Below are 22,143 nucleotides of genomic sequence, written 5' to 3'. Positions count from 1 at the left end.
CTGAGTTGCCAGTTCTGGCAGGTATACTGCTCAGACTTACCTAATGAAACCAATGGAAAGCGTAAACAGGAGTTTATTTACGTAGGTGTCTTAATTTTTAGAAGGCTTTATAGGATGCTTCTAATACTCTAAAGCAGGGGTTCTCAGTCTGGGGCAATTTCATCCCTAGGGTACATTTGGCAATGCTTGGAGTCATTTTTCTCGACACTAGAGGAAGGGGATATATGTTTCTCTCATACAGTGATTAGAGGCCAGGGTTGCTAAACATCCTATAATGGGACAGCCTCTGAAACAAAGAATTATCTGGTCCAACATATCAATAGTGCCAAGGTTGCCAACAATGCTCTAAAACACAACAGTAGCTAAGTGATCTCTATTTAGTTTATTTCATTCTCTATAACCTTTCCCAAATGCCTCTCATGTGCCAGGCACTAAGCTAGCATTATGAGAAGTATAGTAAGTAATGGAGACAGTTCCTGCCCTCAAAGAACTTAAACTCTCCTCTTTCATTTGTAGCTGGCACACAAATCCATTGAAAGAGAGATGTCTGTTTTTAAAAAGATGCTTGCTTATTTATGCATGGCTGTCATTTCTTTAACATTTCATTTTTTATTCATTATTCCTCATTGAAACCCTGTGAGTCTGTGTAAATAGAGATGCCGCCACTATGTAGATCATATGGCCTGAGTGCAAGTGGTTTGTTTATACACACTGAGGGCATTCATTTTCAGAATAGCATTCTGAACCTGGCTGAAATGACACAATCTAATTGTATTAACATTGTGGATTTTTTTTTGACAGTTCACAGTACTGGCCATGCAGTGATCCATATCACCTGTGACAGTAATGAAACCACCAAACTCACTGTAGCATGAACCTTTTCTTTCCTCTTATCAGGTGTCAAGGCACAGTCTGAGTCACCAGAACACCTTCCTTGAATTGTGTCAAACAAGCATACACATGCTCAAGTGTATCTGGATTCTGATTTGGCTGCACAGTCACTGTTTTCCAGATGTTTGCAGAAAAAATGTGAGCTGGAGGAGACTCACTGAAAGCTGGAACTAGAAGGATGCACACTGCTCATCCAAGTCAATTTTACCAATGATAAAACTGAGTCTCAGAGAAGTCACACGCTTGCCCAAAGACACAGCTTGTGGTAGAGGAGTCAACACCGGAACCGGGGTCCAGGACTGCACAAAACCACTTAACATGTGCTAATAATGAGGATAAAAGATACTTCAAATTCTGGGAGGTCTATAATGTTTTGAGTACATATACCATTGAATCCTTTTAAGAACCCATCCCTCACACAGATGAGGAAACCGAGGCTCATAGAAATAAAGTGCCTTGCCCAAAGGCACAAAACTGGTCAGTAATAAATCTGATCTCCAGGTTTCCAGTCCAGTACTTTCTGCAGCACCATCTTTTGATTCTCTTTAACTACCAGAAGCTTTAAGCCAACACGAGGCTTCAGCTATAAAAGCTATTTAAGACCTTACGGCTGCTGTATCTCTGCCCCAAGTTTTCTCTTGATCCTTATTTTATATTCTAATGTTTAAAACTTGTTCCCCAAATTGTTAAAGTTTGCATTCACTTTTATTCCAACAAACCACACCAAAATCTGTGTGTCATAAGCTGGCTATACATAAATAAATGAACAAATGCATGAGCAAACTAACAAAATCTTAAGAGGCAGAGTAACATGATGGAAAAATACTAGGCTTACATTCAGTTCAATACCACTTTGTCTATTGTCTTCATCCTTGAACCTCACTTTCATTATCCATCAAACAGGTCTAACAAAATTTGTCATTAAGCATTATTATAAGTCTAAAAATAAACATGGAACATATGAAGAAGGTTTGTATGTTATCAGTGGTACCTAAATTTGTAGCTCTTAGTAGTAATAGTAGTAGTAGCAATAGTAGTAGTAGTAATATAAACAAAGAAACCTGATTAATGCAAGCGAGATGAGTTATCTGACCCCAGAAACCCCACCTCCAGACATAAGTTATGGCTCTCATTGGGTTTTATGTCTTAAGTGAGGGGCACTCACGTGAGTTGGTCGATGGTGTGGTAGAAGTCACAGGGGTCAAATTCAACTGGGAGATGTCAAAGTCATCACAGTCGTCTGTATCCTGTGCCACCCCGACTTTGTTGAAGTAACTGGAGAAGGCCTCTGAGGTACAGGTGAGGGAGGGCTGGTCGGGTTTGCGGGAGGGCACGGGTGGAGGCTGGGCCATCTGGAAATCCTTAAACGTTTCTTTCCCCATTTTCTGCCTGGGCTTGTCGGTCTGTGGACTTGACCTGGTGGAGTCACTCGTGCCTGGGACGGTGGCAAGGGGGGTGAGGGGACCTTGGAACATGGCAGCTGGCAAAGGCATAACAGTTTGTGTGGGCATGAAGGCGGCTGGCGGAAACTGCCCGGCCACAGTTGGCCAGGGCTGCTGAGTGGCAGGAAAGAGACCCGGCTGGCCCCATGCGATGGGCTGAGCCCCCGGCATCACCTGAGCGACTGGTGGCTGGGCACCCATGACCATCTGCTGTTGGACGAGGGGCTGCTGGCCCCAGAAGGACGGGAGGACAGCGCCCATTGCAACGTAACCTGGGAGAATGAAAAAGAAGAGTCAGGTGTCCTGGGAAAGACTCAGGTAATTACCATGGACTCAGGTAATTGACAGAAATGTATCAAGCACCAACTAAGTGCCAGACTGTGTGCCAGGGACTGGGGATGCCAAGATGAACAAGACAAAAATCCTTGCTGTCATGGAGCCTATATCCTAGAGAAGTGGTCAGGGAAAGCCTCTCTGAGGAGATGATCTGTAAGCAAAAACTAGAATGCTAATAATCACATTTCTGTAGTTGTTAAAAGTTTCTAAAGTCTCACAGCCTCAGAAGCTGTGTGTCTCAGGGACAGGGCAGAAGGATGGAAGGCAGGCCGTCCTGGGTTTTCTCCTTGCCTCCTCTTCCTGCTGCACTTAGGACCCTCTCAATTGCGTAAGCTCTCTAAGAGTCTGACTGTTGTAAAATCAGGTTATAATACCGTCCTTCGCAGGCCTGAGGCAGTGTGCAAAGTGAGTAAGAATCTGAATGTTGGAGTTTTAGAGACCTAGGTTAAAATTCAAACAGCCACCTCTTAACTGTGTAATTTGGGGAGTAGTTCTTAAATCTCTCTAAGGCTCTATGACCTTATTCGTAAAATGGGTATAAACACCTTCTACCTTGCTGGGTTGATTTGAAGCTTAATTGAGAGTACATATTTAAAATGTGGAGTATTGTACTGGACACAGGATCAACATTCAGTAAATGTTAGTTACTAGTATGGTTTGGATTAGATAGAGGCTAGAAAGTTACTTATTACATTGCTTGATATACAAAAGACATGTAATAAATGGTAGCTAGAGGTATTATGCATGATTTCTGTATTATTATTATTCCAATTTTAGAGAATTAAAAAAACAGGGCCAGATGTGGTGGCTTATGCTTGTAATCCTAACACTTTGGGAGGTCCAGGTGGGAGGACTGCTTGAGGCTCGGAGTTTGAGATCAGACTTAGTAACATAGCAAGGCCTCATCTCTACCAAAAATTTTTAAAAAGTAGTGAGGAATGGTGGCACATGCTCAGAGTCCCATTGTCTCAGCACTCAGGAGGCTGAGGCGGGAGGATCACTTGAGCCCAAAAGTTTGAAGCAGCACTGAGCTGTGATTATACCACTGCACTCCAGCTTGGGTAACAGAGTGAGACACTTGTCTCAAAAAAAAAAAAAAAAAAAAAAAAAAAGAAAAAAAAAAAAAGAAGGTTATTGTCCACTCAGGGGCATCTCATACATCAGTATAGGTTACACACTGCAAAACCCCATAGCCTGTACTCATGTGTATTACCATGATAACTGTTCACTGTATTATTCTTTTTAGGTAAGACATACACATTTTAACAGGAGTACAAGCGACACTTGTTATAATAATAATAGTAACATAGCAGTAACAGCAACAAGCTCCACTTATTAAATCCCTACAACATGCCAGATACACTAGTATATGTTTTGTGTCTTCACGAAATCCCGGCAGGGTAGGTATTATTATCTCTATTTTAGGGATGAAGAAATTGGTGCTCAAGGAAAAGCAACTTGCTCAGGGTCATACAGGTTGCATACGGTAGGAGCAGGATCACACTGAGGGTATCTGTTCCCCCAAAGCCAGGGTTCTTTCCTTTGTGCCACACACTGCCTCACCCAGATGGCCAAGACCAATTTCTGATCTTTGCAGTTAATAGACTTTGCCTACTATTTGATTGTATTTGGATACTGCAGGCCTGCAGGAAATTCACATGTGCTTCCAGGGGTCCCCACCCTTCTCAGGGGGCACAATGGCCACCTCTATGTGCAGCTGAGCCTGAGAGACAAGTTCCCAGGCTGGGCAGAGCAGAGAATAAAGAAGCCAGCTTTGCCTGGGCCTCTCAAAACAAGCCTTTCCATGGCTGTCAGTAGGAAGGTACCAATGCAGTGTAATGAGACCAGGAAAAAAAGAGGAATGGATGCAGAGTATCCTAGCAACTTCCAAAGGGACAATGGGTGGGCGTTATGGCATTGATGACATTATGAGTCATCTCACTGACTCTTGTGAGCCCAGAGAGATCGAACGCAGGGTGTCTCACTCCATACTCTAGTCACAGATATACCTGCCTTCAACTGACTGATACAGGCTAGAGCCAACATTCAAGGCTTGGTGATTTTCCTTGCAAGGTGCCCATTTCCTTTCATGCCATGCTTCCCTAACAGGAGGCTCCAGAAAGGCACCAACAGGACACCTGTGCTTCTTGCTGATCAATCTCGCAGAGTTAAATACTTCTGCAGAATGAGACAAGGATGTCAACAAAAAAAATGGAGAATATCTTATAAGACTACTTTGTCCAACTGCACTGAAACCAGAGGGATGAAGAGGCCCTGGAGCTGAAACTTCAAATGTGAAGCTTGCTTAGCTTGCCTCGCCTGTGGCATAATAACGTAGTGACTTAAATCTACCAACAGATGAAGAATCCTGCAACTGTCTTGTTTTCCGATTTACTTTGATATGGCCCAGTGGTTCTCCATGGGAGTGCTACTGCCCCCTAGGGGTGGCTAGAAAATTGCTGGGATGCGTTTTGGTTGTCACAAGTGGAGGGGGTTGCACTACTGGCATTTAGGAGACCCAAGCATTGACAGTAGACATCCCATTATGTGTGAGACCAATGCATATGACAAAGCATTATTCCACATCCTGTTTATGATCATTTGCACCTAGAATCGACTTTGAATTACATGGGAATTCAAAGTTATCTTTGCACTTGATTTTAATGCACTTAATTTTCCAGGAATTCAACAACTGTGCACGGGAGGGAAGACTGTATTTTTGGTTTGGAACACTGTCAAAAGGTGTTGACTATTTTGGAAAATGGCAGTCCCTGACATCCCTGACAGAAACGCTTCTCATGGTGGTGTAGCCACATGACACTTCTGTATCAGTCTGGACTTATAGCTGTGGCTTTCAATAGTGATTCTACTTATAGGTATATACATCTGACTGTTATGCCTTCTAGTGTGCTCATGCCTGAGTATTTCCCTATTTAAATACATACATTTTTATTACAAATTCTCTTTCCTTTCTGCCTTATATTAGAGACTTATAATCATTTTGAAAAATTGTGTAGCTAGACTACATTATCTATGAAATTCATTTCAAGGTATGAAAGGAGGTATTGTAAATATTTGTAGTAAGAAGGGGGTGCTGGGTCTGCAGGTGGAGAAGTATCCATGGATTCAATCACCTAAGACCTGCTGCCCATTTTGGTGAATGAGGGGATGTTTTCACTCTCTTGACATCAAGCCTATTTTTGGCTTTGCTTTTATTCCACCCTCCTCGCTGCCAGGAAGGACTGTTTTAAAATGCATATATGGTACTTCACTGTCTTTAGTATAAGGCTCAGATGTCTTAGCTTGGCTATGCGTCCTTGGAGGTCAGCCCCTTCCACCTCTTCATCACTATCTTCAATTCATATCCTCACTGCACCTTGTCCTTCAGCAGTTGCAAATAAAACCCAACGTGCTGTCTCTTGTCTCTGCTGGCCCATCTGCCTGGAAAGTCATCCCGCTGCTTCTGTGCATGTCTAACCCTGATTTGCTGTTGGAGATTCGGTTCACTATCACCTCTGCTGGATGGCTTCTTGCTCCTGTCAGCTCCACTGGTCCTTCTCTGGGCTTGCACAGTCCTCTGCACTCACCTGTATCATGACACTTGTCACACTGCATTGTAATTGCCTGGTTATTCTATCTTCCCTGATGAGACTAGAAACCACCTGCTGGCAGGAACTCTTTATTCTCTCTCTCTCTCTCTCCACTCTGCCTAGCATGGTTTGGGATGGGAGAGAGGCCCTACATAAAGATGAACAAGTCCTAGTCAATACGTTCACTGCATTTTTCCCAGTGTCTAATTAAACCCACAATGCATAAATGCTGTGATCTCTGATGATTCTACTGTTGGTGGCAGGTTTTTTTCCCCTCCCATCTTTTGTTTTCTTTTTCCACAAGGAGCTAACAGATGGGCTGTGCACACTTTTCTGGAGAGAGCTATTAGCATGTCTCTCTGGCTTCATGCCATCTGCTCCAGACCAAAGTACAATATTCAAAAGAACAAAAGGTAGCACAGGGTAATTGGGTATCATGTTTAGGAGCCTGCAGGTCCCACTCACTTTTCCTAGGGGGTCCCTGCAGCCTGGCTCTCCTTGGCCTGTGAGTTAAGGCTGTCTGGCCACATGATCTTGTGCATGAGCGAAGGGACACATCAGCAGCAGGACAGTGGTGGCACTGGACACAGGGAGCCACGTGGTGGCTGCACTTAACAGCTTGTTAACTGTTCACTGTTAATGTCCAATAACAGTAAATGTGGAGGGAGGAGGTGCCAAGGAGCATCTGTTTATGCCATGAAGTTCAGAGCAATCATAAATCTCCTTGCTGTGGAGTGAAAGGGAACACCTGCCTTGCTGCCTTACAATTAGGGTTCTAAAAAGTGTTGAAAATTGTGATTTATAGCCAGATGCTGACACCTGGGGATACCCCCATTATTTGAAAAAAGAAAAAAAAAGGCAGACTGAAATATAAGAAAAGCACTAAAAACGAAGGAACTCCTCCAACATTTATGCAGAACTTCTATGATATCTCTTATCCACACTTGATGGATTCATTCATTCAAAACTACCTCTACTGGGTGCCAATCACTGCTTTAGTATGTGGAGACAAAATAAAGAACAAAACAGTTGTCAAAAAAAAAAAAAAAAATTCTCACACTGTGGAGCTGACATTTTTGTGAAGTTGATCCTTTCCACAAGCCTCTGGGGTAAGTGTGATTGCTATCTCTTTAATTTGTAGAGGAGAAATTGCAACTCCATGAGGGGAAGATTTGATGCAGCTACACACTGTATGAATAGCAGATCCAAGGCTCCCGAAGAACCATGTAGCAAACATCTGTTGAGTGCTTACTGATGGAAGCACTGCCAGGAACTGCTGTATATATTTTACAACCTGCATTTACTCATTCAATCCTTAGAAAAACTCTATGAGGTAGAATTATGATCACCCCTTTAAAATGGGGTAAGTTCCCTGAGGTTCAGAAGATATTTATCTGAATACGATGCAGTTGGCTAGCGGCAGAGCCTGTATTCATACATAGTACATTCTCTAGGCCACCCATTCTCCTGCTGTCTGCTATGAGCAGTCAAGAGGTTGAAGACCTAAACTTTATTACAGGCACTAATTTTCAGGAAAAGGAAAAAATATAGGTAGAACAGGACATATATTCATCTACTGTAGAAATCAGAATAATCATAATAATACAGCATATTCTATACTAAATATCGATGATGTGCCAGCATTTTTCAGTGTGTAGTGATACAGCTTCTGCAGCTGCAGTTAATGTAGTGATTCATTTAATTCTCATGATATTGTTGCAAAGTAAGTATTATTTTACACTCAGTTATAAAGATGAAGAAACTCTGACTCTGACAGGTGAAGTAATTTGCCCAGGAGTCTAAAGCTTAGAAATAAATGGCTGAATCAGGATTCAAACCTGGCCCATCAGATTCAAAAGCCCCCAGGAGCCAGTCTATCCATTGTATCACATACTCCAGTTCACTTCTCTATCTCCTTATCACTGGCTGGACAACTAGTGACAAGGAGATTGGGATTCAATAGCTGCAGAAATTTTTATGTCCAGTTAAGGGAGAAATAGGGCACATAGTTTAATACCAACTGAAGCCAGTTTTGTTATATTATCTAGAGTCAGAAAGCAAAAACATGCAAATTGAAATTAATTTTACACTCGTGTTCTAAAAGTTGAAATCTTGGAGGTAATATATCAAAATTTTAACAGCTAAAGAAAGGAAATCTGGATATGTGGAAGAGGCTTGTCCATAGCTTCCAATGTGGCTAGTTAAGCAGCAAGACTAAAACCCAGGTCTTCCAAGTCCGTAATCTGGCAGAGGTTTGGGAGAGGGCCCAGAGCAGTGCTGTGACTGACCCGGTGATATGGTTTGGCTGTGTCCCCACCCAAATCTCACCTTGAATTGTAATAATCCCCATGCGTCTCCCCTAGGTGGAGATAAATGAATCATGGGGGTGGTTTTCCCCACACTGTTCTCATGGTAGTGAATAAGTCTCACGAGATCTGATGGTTTTATAAAGGGGAGTTCCCCTGAACACAATCCCTCTTGTCTGCCACCATGTAAGACATTCCTTTGCTCCTCCCTTGTCTTCCACCATGATTGTGAGGCCTCTCCAGCCATGTGGAATGGTGAGTCCATTAAAACTCTTTCCTTTGTAAACTACCCAGTGTCAGGTATGTCTTTATCAGCAGCGTGAGAATGGACTAATACACCCAGGCAGGTCCTCAGGGTGTTTTTAATCAAATGTTAGGGCTGGAAGTGATATAAAATTACATCTAGGCCCATATTCTCATTTATAGAGAAGGGAATGGAGACTTGGGGGAGCAAGTCATTCCTCTGCCTGGAGTACCCTGAACTCTGATGTCTACTTGAGACTTTTCTGCCCCTGCTAGTCCTGTCACACTTCACCTAGGCAAAAACCCCTCGTGACCACAGGGGCTCCACTTTTACCTGCCCTCTGCCTGCACTCAAAAGCCCCTATGCTCTGGTCTGCATTTTCTTTTGTCCCTATCACTTCTCATTTTTAAATATATTATTGAAAATTATTTATTTTTATGTTATTTCCTATCTTCCCAGTAAAAGGCACACTCTCTGTCTGTTGTGTTGACTCGCACATCCCAAGCACCTACACAGGACCTGGCACACAGAGGGCACCTGGTGAGCGTTTTTGAAATGAACATGCCTGCAAATTGGTAAGTTTGGGGCCATCATTTTTCCCAGCACACCCTTTACAGGCAAAACAATGAGGACAAAGCATGGGCACTCTGAACACAAGACTCAAGCATAGAAGGGTGGTGAAAAACTCTTACCCTTATTTAAAATGACATGTGCTATTATACTAGTCCCATGGATATTTTAATATCTATTTTAGGTAAGGAAAACTAGTCATCATCACTATCCCTTTTTCAAGATTAGACTGGGAAACTTCACAATTGAATACATTTCTAGGCAACCTGCAGTCTAAACTGTAAGTTAGATCCAAGGGTTACCAACCTCTATTGCTTCTAAAAGTTCATAATGATCCCTTAGCTCATGAGTAATAACCATAACTATTTTAGAACAGAGTATGCATTTTTAATTTACTTTGAATAAAAGCACAGTTTATATTTGGTGGCAAGAATTTGCTTCTAACAGTATGTAATTAAAACTAATTATGGAAAAAAATGCAAGAAGATTGGTATTCTAAAATATTCAAACAACTCTATTTGCCATTTATAAGAATAAAGGCAAGAAAGATAAAGCCACATATTTCAAATACGTAGTTAAAGAAAACCACAAAACCCTTTAAGGCTCCCATGTATGTGAAAAACAGAACTAAACTACCTTTGGCTATTTGCAAATACAGTGGCCTGGCCACATGGAATGCCTCATGCCATGGAAACAAGGTAAGATTGCTGGGCTCCATCCATTTGTAACTCACCTGCAATACTGTTACTATATCTATATATATATTTTTACCTTGTTGTAAAAGTAGTAAATACATTTAAAGACTATTTGAAAAACAGAACACATACTTTCTAACTCACCAGGTGTCTCATTATTCTCACAACTCACAGCAGTTTGCTCTCATCCCATAGGATGCTCCCCACTTTGTCTGGGGACCTTCCCCTTACTTGAGTCAGCACCAAGTAAGGCAGATCCCTTCTATCCATCAGGTCTCAAGAAGTCTCTAGAAAGCTGACTTCATGTCCTCCCCTGCTTATTGCTGTCTCTCCTGGCTGAGGTGGAACAGTGGAAATGGACCTGGGCTAATTGCACAGCTGTGCGTATGCCATGCTCCGAAAAGCTGCACACCTGAGTAACACAGAATCTTGAACTCTCTGGGTGAAAGACATCAGTGAATTCCAGGCCAGTAACATACCAGAGCTCTGGACCCCAACATCACCTCCCTCTCTAAACAGCTTCTCAGTGTCACCTGAAGAGTCACAGGAGAGAACAGCAGTGTTTTGTCATCATTTGGCAGCTGGCTCTGTAAACTCTTTCTCTCTCGATGGGTGAAGGCCAAAGGAAGGGAAGCTGGTGGAAGACGGCTTACCTGAGGGTACAGCAGCAGTGCTGAAAGGTACAGAACCAAACACATCTGCACTCGCTGGAAGGGTCTGAGATGAAGATGGGATAAAGGCATCACCTGGAGTTGCAGGAGTCTGCCAGACAGAGAGAGGCAGAGGACACATGAGACCTGGCTTAGCAGTCACCAAGGCCGGGAGGTAGCAGATGCAGGAATAAAGGGGCAGGGGAAGGGATCCACAGTTCAAGCCACTTATGTGGTGTGCAGCCCATGTGCTGGTTACATACACTTTATCTACAAAATGGGAAATGATACCTCCAACCCTACTGTGAGGATTAAGTGAGATTATGTGTTTAAATTATTTTACATCACTTAAATTTTTAGCACCATGCATAGGCATATAGTAGGTGCTTGGCAAATAATGGCCAGTATCCTAATGATTTAGTTTGAGCCCCTACTCCCTGGGGGGTGTTTTCAGGTATCAAATTTTCCATAATATTTGGCATTCACCCTTTAGAGATGGCCAGTTCAAATTGAAATACACCCACTCAAGACCTACTGTGTGCCCAGCTCAGGGGCTGCAACTTAATACATGGCCAATGAGCAGTTGTTGACTAAATCAACAAATAGAATTTAGCAAGTGGAGCACTGACCCTTGTATCCTGGTACATCCCCCCCCAACTCCAGATTTTCCCTCAATCTTCGCTTGCAAAAAGAAGTAAATATTTTCAAGAAGACAACAAGAAACAATGCTTGCACCACTGAAAATTCTACAGGGCCTAGTCAATGCTGGAATTCCAAAAAGGTCTGCTGCATGGACTGGTGGGCAAGATGGGGGATACAGAAATGAAAACATCAGTACTCATACTTTTGTATATGTCCACACCCATTTATAGCAGGCTTTTGCCTACAGAGTATAAATCTGTTTGATGCTGTAATATCCTTTTTTTTCCCCCTTGGAATAGGCTGGGCCAAGCAATTAATCCTGAAATCATGGCAATTAGACAAGGCCATTTTTAGACTAGCAGCTTGTGGGACGAATGGCATTGTTCTGAGGATTATTAAATACCCATTTGGACTGCGCCTGGGTTCAGGGCCAGAAACACAGCCATGAGTTGCTGTGTTAAGCACTTTTAAAAACAGTCAGCGCCGTTCTTTTGTTCCCCCTTTGTGACCTTGGGTGAGTCACATGTCCTTTCTGGGACTCAGTTTGCTCATCTGTAAAATGAAGGGGATAAGGTTAGAAGATCTCTTCAGCCCTTTCTAGCTGCATAGCCCTGCAGTTCTGCAACTCCAAGTTCCCAGGAAGAAGCTTTTAGCCCAGGATAAAGGGGAGAATGAGAATTGCTAGAGCCATCCACATTCTTTGGGGACAGAGGCTGCGGTCCCCGCCCTCAAGGCTGCCTTGGACATCAGGTGTGGGCAACAGGGCAGCTGTGCCTAGATTCCCAAGCGACAGCAGTGGGCAGCAGTGTCTTGTGCCATCTGTCCTCAGTGGTGAGGTTACAGCCTTTTCTCTGTGAGGCACATCTTGCCAATGAACCATAGCACCATCCCTCGGTTTGCACAACTGTGCAGTGCCCAGAGGAGCTGTCCCCTCCCAGCAGCTTCAGCTGGTGCAGCTGCGGCTGACTGCTCTCTGCCCTCCTCAGGGAATGGGCAGGGGAGGGGCTGGAGGGGCCATCTCGGCTCTTTTCTTTGCAGTGGCTGCAGGGTTGCTTTTGAATGCACCCAGCACTGGGATTCTATTTTGCTTTGGTTTTAATTCTGTTTTCTTCTTTTCATTTTCAAATTAGGGCTCCCTGCAATCTCTGTCCTTTTGTAAGCATTGACTGAGGTACCCTGGGTGAAGCTGTGGCTGGGAGTCCAGAGCTTCCTGAGAAGCTCAGTAAGGCCCAAGTGCCCAGGTCATGGTCTGCAAAGCTGAAGGGCAGGCTGGAAGGGAGGGAAAAAACAAAAAGAAGGGAGAGAGGAAAGAAAGAGGGAAAGGAGAGAAGGATGGGCAGAGCAGGGTGTGGGGAGAAGGTCCTTCCTTTACTGGGCTGGCCACCTACGCTGTACTGGGCTTGGGGCAGGTGCTGACAAATGCCTCATCATATGTGTTGTCCCGAGTTTCCTGCCTACGTTCCCAACCACACCATGTGCTCCTTGTAGTCAGAAACCACATCTCCTTCGGGCCTCTCTTCTCAGACCCCAGCAGAACAGCAAGTGCCCAGGCAAGTCCTGTCATTGCTGAATGCATGGTCTTGTTTATTTTGCAAAACAGAGGCATATATCATACTTCCCCTTTATAAATAGCCAAGCAAATTAAGGATCAGAATGACTAGTTAGTTTGTCCAAGTCACACAGCTTGAAAGAGTCAACGCTGAAATCCACCAGAGGCCTCTTTCACTCACAGCCCATATTCCGGCCACTGACGGGATGTGGAAAGAAAGGAAAGGGGTGCAGGGTTCAGAGAGCAATGCATACTTACGGGGGGAGAGGTTATATCAGGGGGTGTGGACATGTCCCCAAAAAGTTCTAACTGGGTCACAGCCTGTAAAGACAAAAAGGTAATCATGTAACTACAAAGAAAGGTGGTGTTTCTGGGTCCTGCTTTACACACAGTACAATACGGGGATACACATTTCTGTTTTTCATCATTTCTAGACAAACCATAATCCTGGTGGGTCATTACTATACCTCAGGATCCCAAAGGCAACATCTTGAATGCAGCCAGAATCAATTCTTGCTTCCTTGCATCTGCCTATTTATCCAGCCTTGGTCAAGACTGCCCATTAATCACTTCCCATAAGCAGTAATAACATCACTTCACATTTATTTACCATCAAATGCCAGCAATGTCTCTCTTTCTAGGAGATAAAGGCAGGGAGGCAATGCCATCATTGGTTTTTCTCTCATGAGTGTATTCACACATACAAGATGCCTTCCATGTGTAAGTACAGACATGACTTCATGGTCACGTCAGTAAGGGCTCCCAATAGCATTCACCCTGAGAGGTAGGAATTGTCATCCCCATTTTTACAAATAGATAAACTAAGTCTCAGGGATGTGATATCAAGGTCATCCAGGCCAGGATTTAAATTTGCTGAATACAGAGAATGCAGTCAAACAGCACTCTCTGAAAGAGTCCATCTTTAGGATAAAAAATGTGGTTGGAGGAAAAGAAAACATTTCATTTAAAAACAGGAAAGGAATCAAAAACAACCAAGTGTATACATCATTAATCACTCCTAGGAACTCCATCACTGCAGACACTGCATCATCTATCTTCTCATCCATCACACGGGAGTATCTGAGCAAGGACAGCCACAACAGCTAAAGAAACCCTTTAAGATACACTTAGAACTAATCTGCACACACTGCCAAATTCACAGACTGTAGGGAGTCTATGGCCTGACTTAATTATGACAAGTATGTAATCACATGCTTTGTACAAACCTGTCCACTGAGGAAAAACCACTTTTCCCTCATCTTCAGATCTTAAGTGATAGCTTCAAATTGGGGGAACCTAAACACACCATTTAGTGGAAGGGATGTGAAGAGTCCGACTGCCCTGCCACACAGTACTCCTGCACTCAAACTGCTCTACCCAGGTCATGGCTGGATCTCTAGGGTTCATCCAAGGAAGGGAATGTTCTTTCCTACTGGCAAGTGAGTGAGCTTTGGGCTCTGGAAAATGTCCTACACTCCACGCCTGGGGGTGTGGAGTACTGATAAGATAATCCACATAAGAAAAGGGCCCCAGGTCAGGCAGGGCCCCAGATGGGGAAGAACAAGGAATAATTGTTCTGAGGGATGGTTAATCACAAACAACCAAGGGCACAACCTCATTTTCAGGTAGCCCCTCCAGCACAATCCTATAAAACTTCCCTCCAGCCCCTGCCTCTTTGCAGACAGCCCCTTCTCTGCTGTGCTGCCCATTGCAATCTTGCAATGTATTTTCATGCTTTCTCTAATATAGCTACCTTTCTTTACCTACAAATGTCTTCATAAATTCCTTTACTGCCTGGACCACTGGCCCCAGATAGTAGCTACCTCCAACAGGAGGCATACTTGGATTCTACCACTTTCAATATCTGCAACTCCTCAGAGCTACAGTTCCTTCCTCTGGGCAATGGAGATGATAATATCTCCTTTGCAGATGTACTGACAACATTAATAGGAGAACTTTGATGTTTGGTTAAGCCTGATTGAAAGCGCACAAAGTCTTTTTGCTGAAAGGAGAGAAGCTTGGCTTTGTTAACTTACTTGTGGCTCTTCCTTCCCTTTCAGCTTTCAGATTGAATAACAGTGCCTGGCACACAACAGGGCCCTATAATGACTGATTTTGTTTCCAACTGCACAATAATTTTTGATAAATCTTCAACAACTGCTAGATGCTGGGCACTGTGCTATGTGCTGGGAACACAAAAATGAGAAATGCCAACTCTCAGCCTGCAGGGAGTTTACAGACTGGTGGGGAGGACATCCAATCTGTAGATGCAGATAATCTCAGGTAATGTAGCAGAAATAGCAACAGGGGTCTCTATGGTGTGCTGTGGGATTACCTAGAAGGAAACTGATCTGGTTTGGCTGTGGCCCCACCCAAATCTCAACTTCAATTGTATCTCCCAGAATTCCCACGTACTGTGGGAGGGACCCAAGGGGAGGTAATTGAATCATGGGGGCTGGTCTTTCTCATTCTGTTCTCACGATAGTGAATAAGTCTCACGAGATCTGATGGGTTTATCAGGGGTTTCCAATCTTGCTTCTTCCTCATTTTCCCTTGCTGCTGCCATGTAAGATGTGCCTTTTGCCTTCCGCCATGATTCTGAGGCCTCCCCAGCCATGTGGAACTGTAAGTCCAATTAAACCCTGTTTTTCTTCCCAGTCTCAGGTATGTCTTTATCAGCAGCATGAAAATGGACTAATACAGTAAAATTGTTACCAGTAGAGTGAGGTGTTGCTGAAAAGATACCCAGAAATGTGGAAGTGACTTTGGAACTGGGTAACAGGCAGAGGCTGGAACAGTATGAAGGGCTCAGAAGAAGACAGGAAAATGTGAGAAAGTTTGGAACTTCCTAGAGACTTGTTGAATGCCTTTGCCCAAAATGCTGATAGCGATATGGACAAGAAAATTCAGGCCGAAGTGGTCTCAGATAGAGACGAGGAACATATTGGGTACTGGAGCAAGGTGACTCTTGTTATGTTTTAGCAAAGAGACTGGTGGCATGTTGCCCCTGTCCTAGAGACCTGTGGAACTTTGAACTTGAGAGAGATAATTTAGGGTATCTGGCAGAAGAAATTTCCAAGCAGCAAAGCATTCAGTAGGTAACTTGAGTGCTGTTAAAGGCATTCAGTTTTCTAAGGGAAGTAGAGAATAAAAGTTTGAAAAATTTGCAGCCTATGTCATAGAAGAAAAACCCATTTTCTGGGGAGAAATTCAAGCCAGCTGCAGAAATTTGCATAAGTAGCAAGGAGCCTAATGTTAATTCCGACAATCATGGGGAAAATGTCTCCAGGCCATGTCAGAGACCTTCATGGCAGCCCCTCCCAACACAGGCCTGGAGGCCCAGGAGGAAAAAGTGGTTTTGTGGGCTGGGCCCAGGGTCCCTGTGCTATGTACAGTCTAGGGACTTGGTGCCCTATGTCCCAGCCACTCTAGCTATGGCTGAAAGGGACCAATGTACAGCTTAGGCTGTGGCATCTGATGGTAGAAGCCCCAAGTCTTGGCAGCTTCCACATGGTGTTGAGTCTACAGGTGCAGAGAAGTCAAGAATTGAAGTTTGGAAACTTCCACCTAGATCTCAGATGATGTATGGAAATGCCTGGATGCCCAGGCAGAAGTTTGCTGCAGGGGCAGGAACCTCAGGAAAACCCCTGCTAGGGCAGTGTGGCAGGGAAATGTGCCGTCAGAGCCTCCACACAGAGTCCTACTGGGACTCTGCTTAGTGGAGCTGTGAGAAGAGGGCCACTGTCCTCCAGACCCAAGAATGGTAGATCCACTGATAGCCTATACCATGAGCCTGGAAAAGTCTCAGACACTCAACACCTGCCAGCAGCCAGGAGGGAGGCTGTACCTTGCAAAGCCACAGGGGCGGGGCTGCCGAAGACCAAGGGAACCCACCTCTTGCATCAGTGTGACCTGGATGTGAGTCCTGGAGTCAAACAAGATGATTTTGGAACTTTAAAATTTGACTGCCTCGCTGGATTTCAGACTTGCATGGGCCCTGTAATCCCTTTGTTTTGACCAATTTCTCCCATTTGGAATGGCTGTAATTACTCAATACCTGTACCTCCATTGTATCTAGGAAGTAACTAGCTTGCTTTTGATTTTACAGGTTCATAGGCAGAAGGGATTTGTCTTGTCTCAGATGAGACTTTGAACTGTGGACTTTTGGGTTAATGCTGAAATGAGTTAAGACTTTGGGGACTGTTGGGAAGGCATGATTGGTTTTGAAATGTGAGGACATGAGATTTGGAGGGGCCAGTGGTGGAATGATATGGTTTGACTGTGTCCCTACCCAAATCTCAACTTGAATTGTATCTTCCAGAATTCCCACATGTTGCGGGAGGGACCCAGGGGGAGTTAATTGAATCATGGGGGCTGGTCTTTCCCATGCTATTCTCATGATAGTGAATAAGTCTCATGAGATCTGATGGGTTTATCAGTGGTTTCTGTTTTGCATCTTCCTCATTTTCTCTTGCTGCCGCCATGTAATAAGTGCCCTTTGCCTTCCGCCTCTCCCCAGACACGTGGAACTGGGAGTCCAATTAAACCTCTTTTTCTTCCCAGTCTTGGGCATGCCTTTATCAGCAGCATGGAAACAGAGTAATATAGAGAACCAACCAGCTTTTGGCAAAGTTTGAGACTTTCTAAAGGAAATAGCCTAGATCTGAATCCTGAAGGAGAGGAGCCATGTGACCAAAAAGAGGAGACCATCCAGACAGAGGAAACTGCTTAAAAATGGCCAGAGGCCAGGAACAGAGTAGGTAGGTGGTAATGGAAGCAGTTCAGAGTTACCAACATGAAGGTGGGAGACAGGAGGCCAGAGTGGTGGTCAGGGGCAAGGTTGTGGTGGGAATTTCATACATTTCACAGCCTTTTCCATCAATTCTTGCCTATCTTGTTTCTCTTTCATACAGTAACAGCCCAGCAACTGATGGGAATGAGGTGGACAGCACACAGGTCCTCTCCCAAATCTTGCTGGACTTGAAATGCTCTTCTTTGGTAATCCTTCTCTAGCATGTTAGCAATATTTTATATTATTTGGTGAAGTTCTGCTAGTCTTTTAGACCCTCTTCCAAATTCATAAAAGGAATAACTTTATTTAATCAATTCAAATGAAGCTTCTGGGCTTCTTTGAGACTGCAATTCTATGCTTTTAAAATGGCCCACAACTATTTTCAGTGTTCGGAAAATATTTAAATGAAGTTATTAATTAAGTCACACAATTTACATTTCAAATGTGTTGAACTCACGGCATACTTTTACTAACATCATAAATAGAATTTATTGGCTAATTTTCTCCTTAAGCACAACTTTTAAAATAACCTTCATTCTTGAGATATAGACTTTCCTTTTGCCAGATGATTTTCACTCAAGGATTAAACGAGAAAAACATGCAGAGGCATAAAACATAGATTGTTATTTCATTCCATTGGTTTGCTGTTTAAATAGAACCTTGAGTTAATTAAATTTTATAGAAAAGGGGATTCTTGGGCCATAAAATTAAAATAATCCTAATAACCATATGTGATCGAGAATCTGAAATAGTATCTATTTTCACAGGCCTCCTCCCCATGTTAACCCCAGTCCTTTTATTTGTAAGCTAATAAACCATGTTCCATCTGATAATAACGCTCTAATGAATCATTTTAAAAGCCTCAAGAGAATAAAACTAACAATTCACATTTATAAAACACTTTATAGTTTGCAATACGCTTTCAAATACATTATCATCATGTTTGACACTCACTGAGCCCCAAAAAGTCACCAGCATAGGTGCCATTGTCACTATGTTTCACAGATGAGCTAGCTGAGGCTGAGGTTAAGTGACTCACCTCTGATTGGTCAGCTAAAAGCAGCTGGGATGGACTTGACCCACACACCCACCAGCATCTTGTTCATCGATCCATCACTTTACCAAACCTTAGTTAGCCTTGCTAAATAGTGGAAGCCCAGCCTACAACATTCTCTAATCAGAAATCTGGGTTGCTACAAGGTCTGCCAGGATGCACATCCATTTGAGGTCATTTGGAATGTCAGCTTGAGATGTCTACTCGCCAGAGAGTAAGGCCCTTCCATTACTATCATTTCAAATGTCTCCTGGTAAAGAGAGATGTAGCTGGAGATGGTAGTTTTGCCCCTTTTTTAGCCCCTTGGGCATTTTCCAGGGGTAAGAAGAGTGATATTGTAAGGTGTACAGGACAGTAAAGGAAAAGTAGCTTTGATGTTTGGGGAGGTAGTTCCCTAATACCTCCATCAGGCCTGTTCTCTCCCCAGTCATTCTTTGATATGAACAAGTGATGGTTTTTCAGTAATATCTAGTTAAAGATTAGTACACTGCTCCTTCCAACTAGACCACTGCAACAAGATCCCTAGGTCTTTCCGAGAGAGAAATTCTAAAGGCACAATTAATGGAGGCTGAGATGTTATGGCTGACCCCGAAAACACCTTCTCACAGACCCATTCCCTGTGTTTTGGCATCAGGAGTTCTGTGACCCTTCAGTGGGCAGACATGGGAGTTCCTACCATGCATCAGCTACCAAGAGCAAGGGCTACAGAGATAGGTAAGGCACATTCCTGTTCCTATTGTCATAAGCTGGCTATATTATGGAAAGACAGACCCAGAGACACAATCAACGGAAGAGAGAAGCACAGGGAGTTATGAAAGAAGAGGCTATCTCAGGGTCTTACATGTGCGCCTCCTCCTACCTAGAACACTCATGCCTTCCCCAAACATCCTTCAGGATGTGAATTAGAAGGCTTTCTGTTTTGTTTCCTATGAAGTGGCTTCCTAACTCAATTTGTACCCTATCCCATTGCCCATGACACTCCCAGATCAGTGGTTCTCAACCTTGGATGCACACTAAGATCACCCAGGGAAAAATTACTGATGCCTGGTTCCCACACCGAAAGATTCAGAATTAATTGGTTTGAGGTAAAACCTAGTCACTGGAGCTTGGAAAGCTCTCCTAATGATTCTAATTTGCTGCCAAGGTTGAAGATTTTTATCCTGGAGGTTTCCCAATACTGTATTTAGGAGTGGCAATATTCATTGGCCTGTGTATCAGTCAATTTGAACAGATGTTGACTACAACCAATATATTTATACCAGGTTATACTGACTGAATAGCAACCTCACCTGTGTTTTAGTACCAGTGGTGTACTTGGCACATCCTGTTCATGTATCTGAATTCCTACTATATCATGTTATACAGCATATACTACACTACGCTAGGCGAGGCTCTACTGTCATATCTTATCCCATGCAATGTTGCACTATGTTACACTGTGAGCTTCTTTAGGAAAGCCACTTTTCTGCATCTCTAGCATCTATTAGGATGCTTGGGACATGTTAGAGGTTTGAAAAGTATTGCTGGATGAAAAGAAGGGGTGGTATCTCCTCTCCAACACACACTCTTGTTTACACACACACACACACACACACACACACACACGTACGTACACTCTCACTATTTGACCTCATGGCAGGGCCCACCAATAGTCATCCTGGGAACATTTGAATAGGTACCTACTAGAGCAGAGCAGGGCAGCAAGTCTGCCATTCATGCCAGCTGGATGAAGAGAATATGGAATGCATGAGTATGAGCAGAACAACCTCATTTAACAAAAACCTCAAGGCCTTACCTTCGTTGCCTCAAAAATCTCATCAAAGTCCATGGGCAGGTTTCTGTTCTGTAACCACAAGGCACGACTGATGAGCATGAAATGAATGTGGAGATCATGACATGAAACAGTTAACCTGAGAGGGCTCTAATTCTTACCGGGGTGGCTGCAGCAAACCGTTCTTCAAAATCCTCAAACGAATAGCTGTTCTGAAAGTGGAAGGGATGATGAATGAGGATGAAGTGAGTGACACACAAATGACATGGATTTATGAGTTTAATGATGACAGTATCTATGATTCACACTTCCATGGTCTCAGCAGGCGGGAGCTGTTTCCAATGTCTGTGAAAATCTTGGAATATGTTTCTAGCATAAGCAGATGATAAAACATGGGTCTGATTAGGAAACACAGCAATGGCAAATTTGTAAGTTTAAATTCCATCTTCCTGCAATTACAGACATTGCCCTGCAGTTACAGACATCAGCAGTGGCTATGGATAAGAGCATGCTGTTTACATTCGAGATTTTTCTTTTAAAAGAACAAAATGTCACCTTGTGCTTTAGACAAACTTTACTCTTTGGAGCAGTCTGTGAACAGCTGGTTTTCATGTGTTTTTATACATGTTGTCTTCTCTGCATGAAATGCACATCCCTTCGACCAGGCGTGGTGGCTCATGCCTATAATACCAGCACTTTGGGAAGCCAAGGCAGGTGGATCATGAGGGCAGGAGATCGAGACCAGCCTGGCCAACATAGTGAAACCCCGTCTCTACCAAAACTACAAAAAATTAGCTGGGTGTGGTGGTGGGCGCCTGTAATCCCAGCTACTTAGGAAAATGAGGCAGGAGAATCACTTGAATCCAGGAGGCGGAGACTGCAGTAAGCCAAGATTGTGCTACTGCACTCCAGCCTGGGTGACAGAGCGGACTCCATCTCAAAAAAAAAAAAAAGAAATGCTCTTCTCCTCATCTCTGAAAGCTCAATGTTCCCCAAATTCTCCAAACCCAGCTCAAAAGCCACCTCCTCCATGAAGAGTTTCTCTATCCTTTGAACTGAAATCCTCCTGAGTGTCCTCAGTACATTATCTGTGCCTATCATACCGTAAGCTTCCTCAAGCAGCTGGTAGAGGGTTTCCCCCTGCAGCTGGTAGAGGGTCTGGCACGTAACAGTCCTCAGAAATACAGAAATGAATGCATGTTCTAGAAGTAGCTGGCAGTGAGCAACATTTAATTGCTTTGTTAACTTTGTATTATATTGTTTATATTACATATTATAGGTATGTATATCATATACATGTATATCTTAATAGCCATATTCTGGTCTATACATATAAGCTAATTATTCTTTGGATGATTTCCAAATAGTAAAACATTAATATAAATCTGCTAATATGGACATTAAAATGGAGTTATTACGCATGAATAGTTTTGAGGGAGCTTTTGGCAATGGAGGAGTGGGAAAACTATCACCCATAGCCTCGTAATACTGTGCTTTGTCAGAATTTGCTTCCACCCTGTCTATAGGACATGTGACTGTTGCTTCCTTCAGCCCCAGTTACAGACTGCAGAGCAGAGCAGAGTGGAAGAATCAATGTGCCCGGGCCCACTA

General features: G+C 43.4%; 1 protein-coding gene across 4 annotated transcripts in view; it reads right to left on the bottom strand.

Moving 5' to 3' along the window:
- The window catches only part of DAB1 (DAB adaptor protein 1), a 1,277,266-nt gene that overhangs the window by 15,558 nt on the left and 1,239,565 nt on the right, over positions 1–22,143 (bottom strand). For 2 of the 4 annotated variants that reach the window (XM_017877257.1, XM_017877260.1), the window contains 5 exons: positions 20,694–20,744; positions 20,557–20,604; positions 13,174–13,236; positions 10,728–10,836; positions 2,057–2,605 (listed from right to left, as the gene is read on the bottom strand). In XM_017877257.1, the coding sequence (XP_017732746.1) occupies positions 2,057–2,605; positions 10,728–10,836; positions 13,174–13,236; positions 20,557–20,604; positions 20,694–20,744 (820 nt within the window). The remainder of the gene's footprint in view (positions 1–2,056; positions 2,606–10,727; positions 10,837–13,173; positions 13,237–20,556; positions 20,605–20,693; positions 20,745–22,143) is intronic. The other 2 variants (XM_017877258.1, XM_017877259.1) reach the window with 1 other exon arrangement.

The sequence above is a fragment of the Rhinopithecus bieti genome, unplaced genomic scaffold (genome assembly GCF_001698545.2).
Source record: "Rhinopithecus bieti isolate Rb0 unplaced genomic scaffold, ASM169854v2 scaffold_6380, whole genome shotgun sequence".
NCBI lineage: Eukaryota > Metazoa > Chordata > Mammalia > Primates > Cercopithecidae > Rhinopithecus > Rhinopithecus bieti.
The sequence above is the reverse complement of the archived record's forward strand: the minus strand, read 5'-3'. Positions and strand labels throughout refer to the sequence as shown.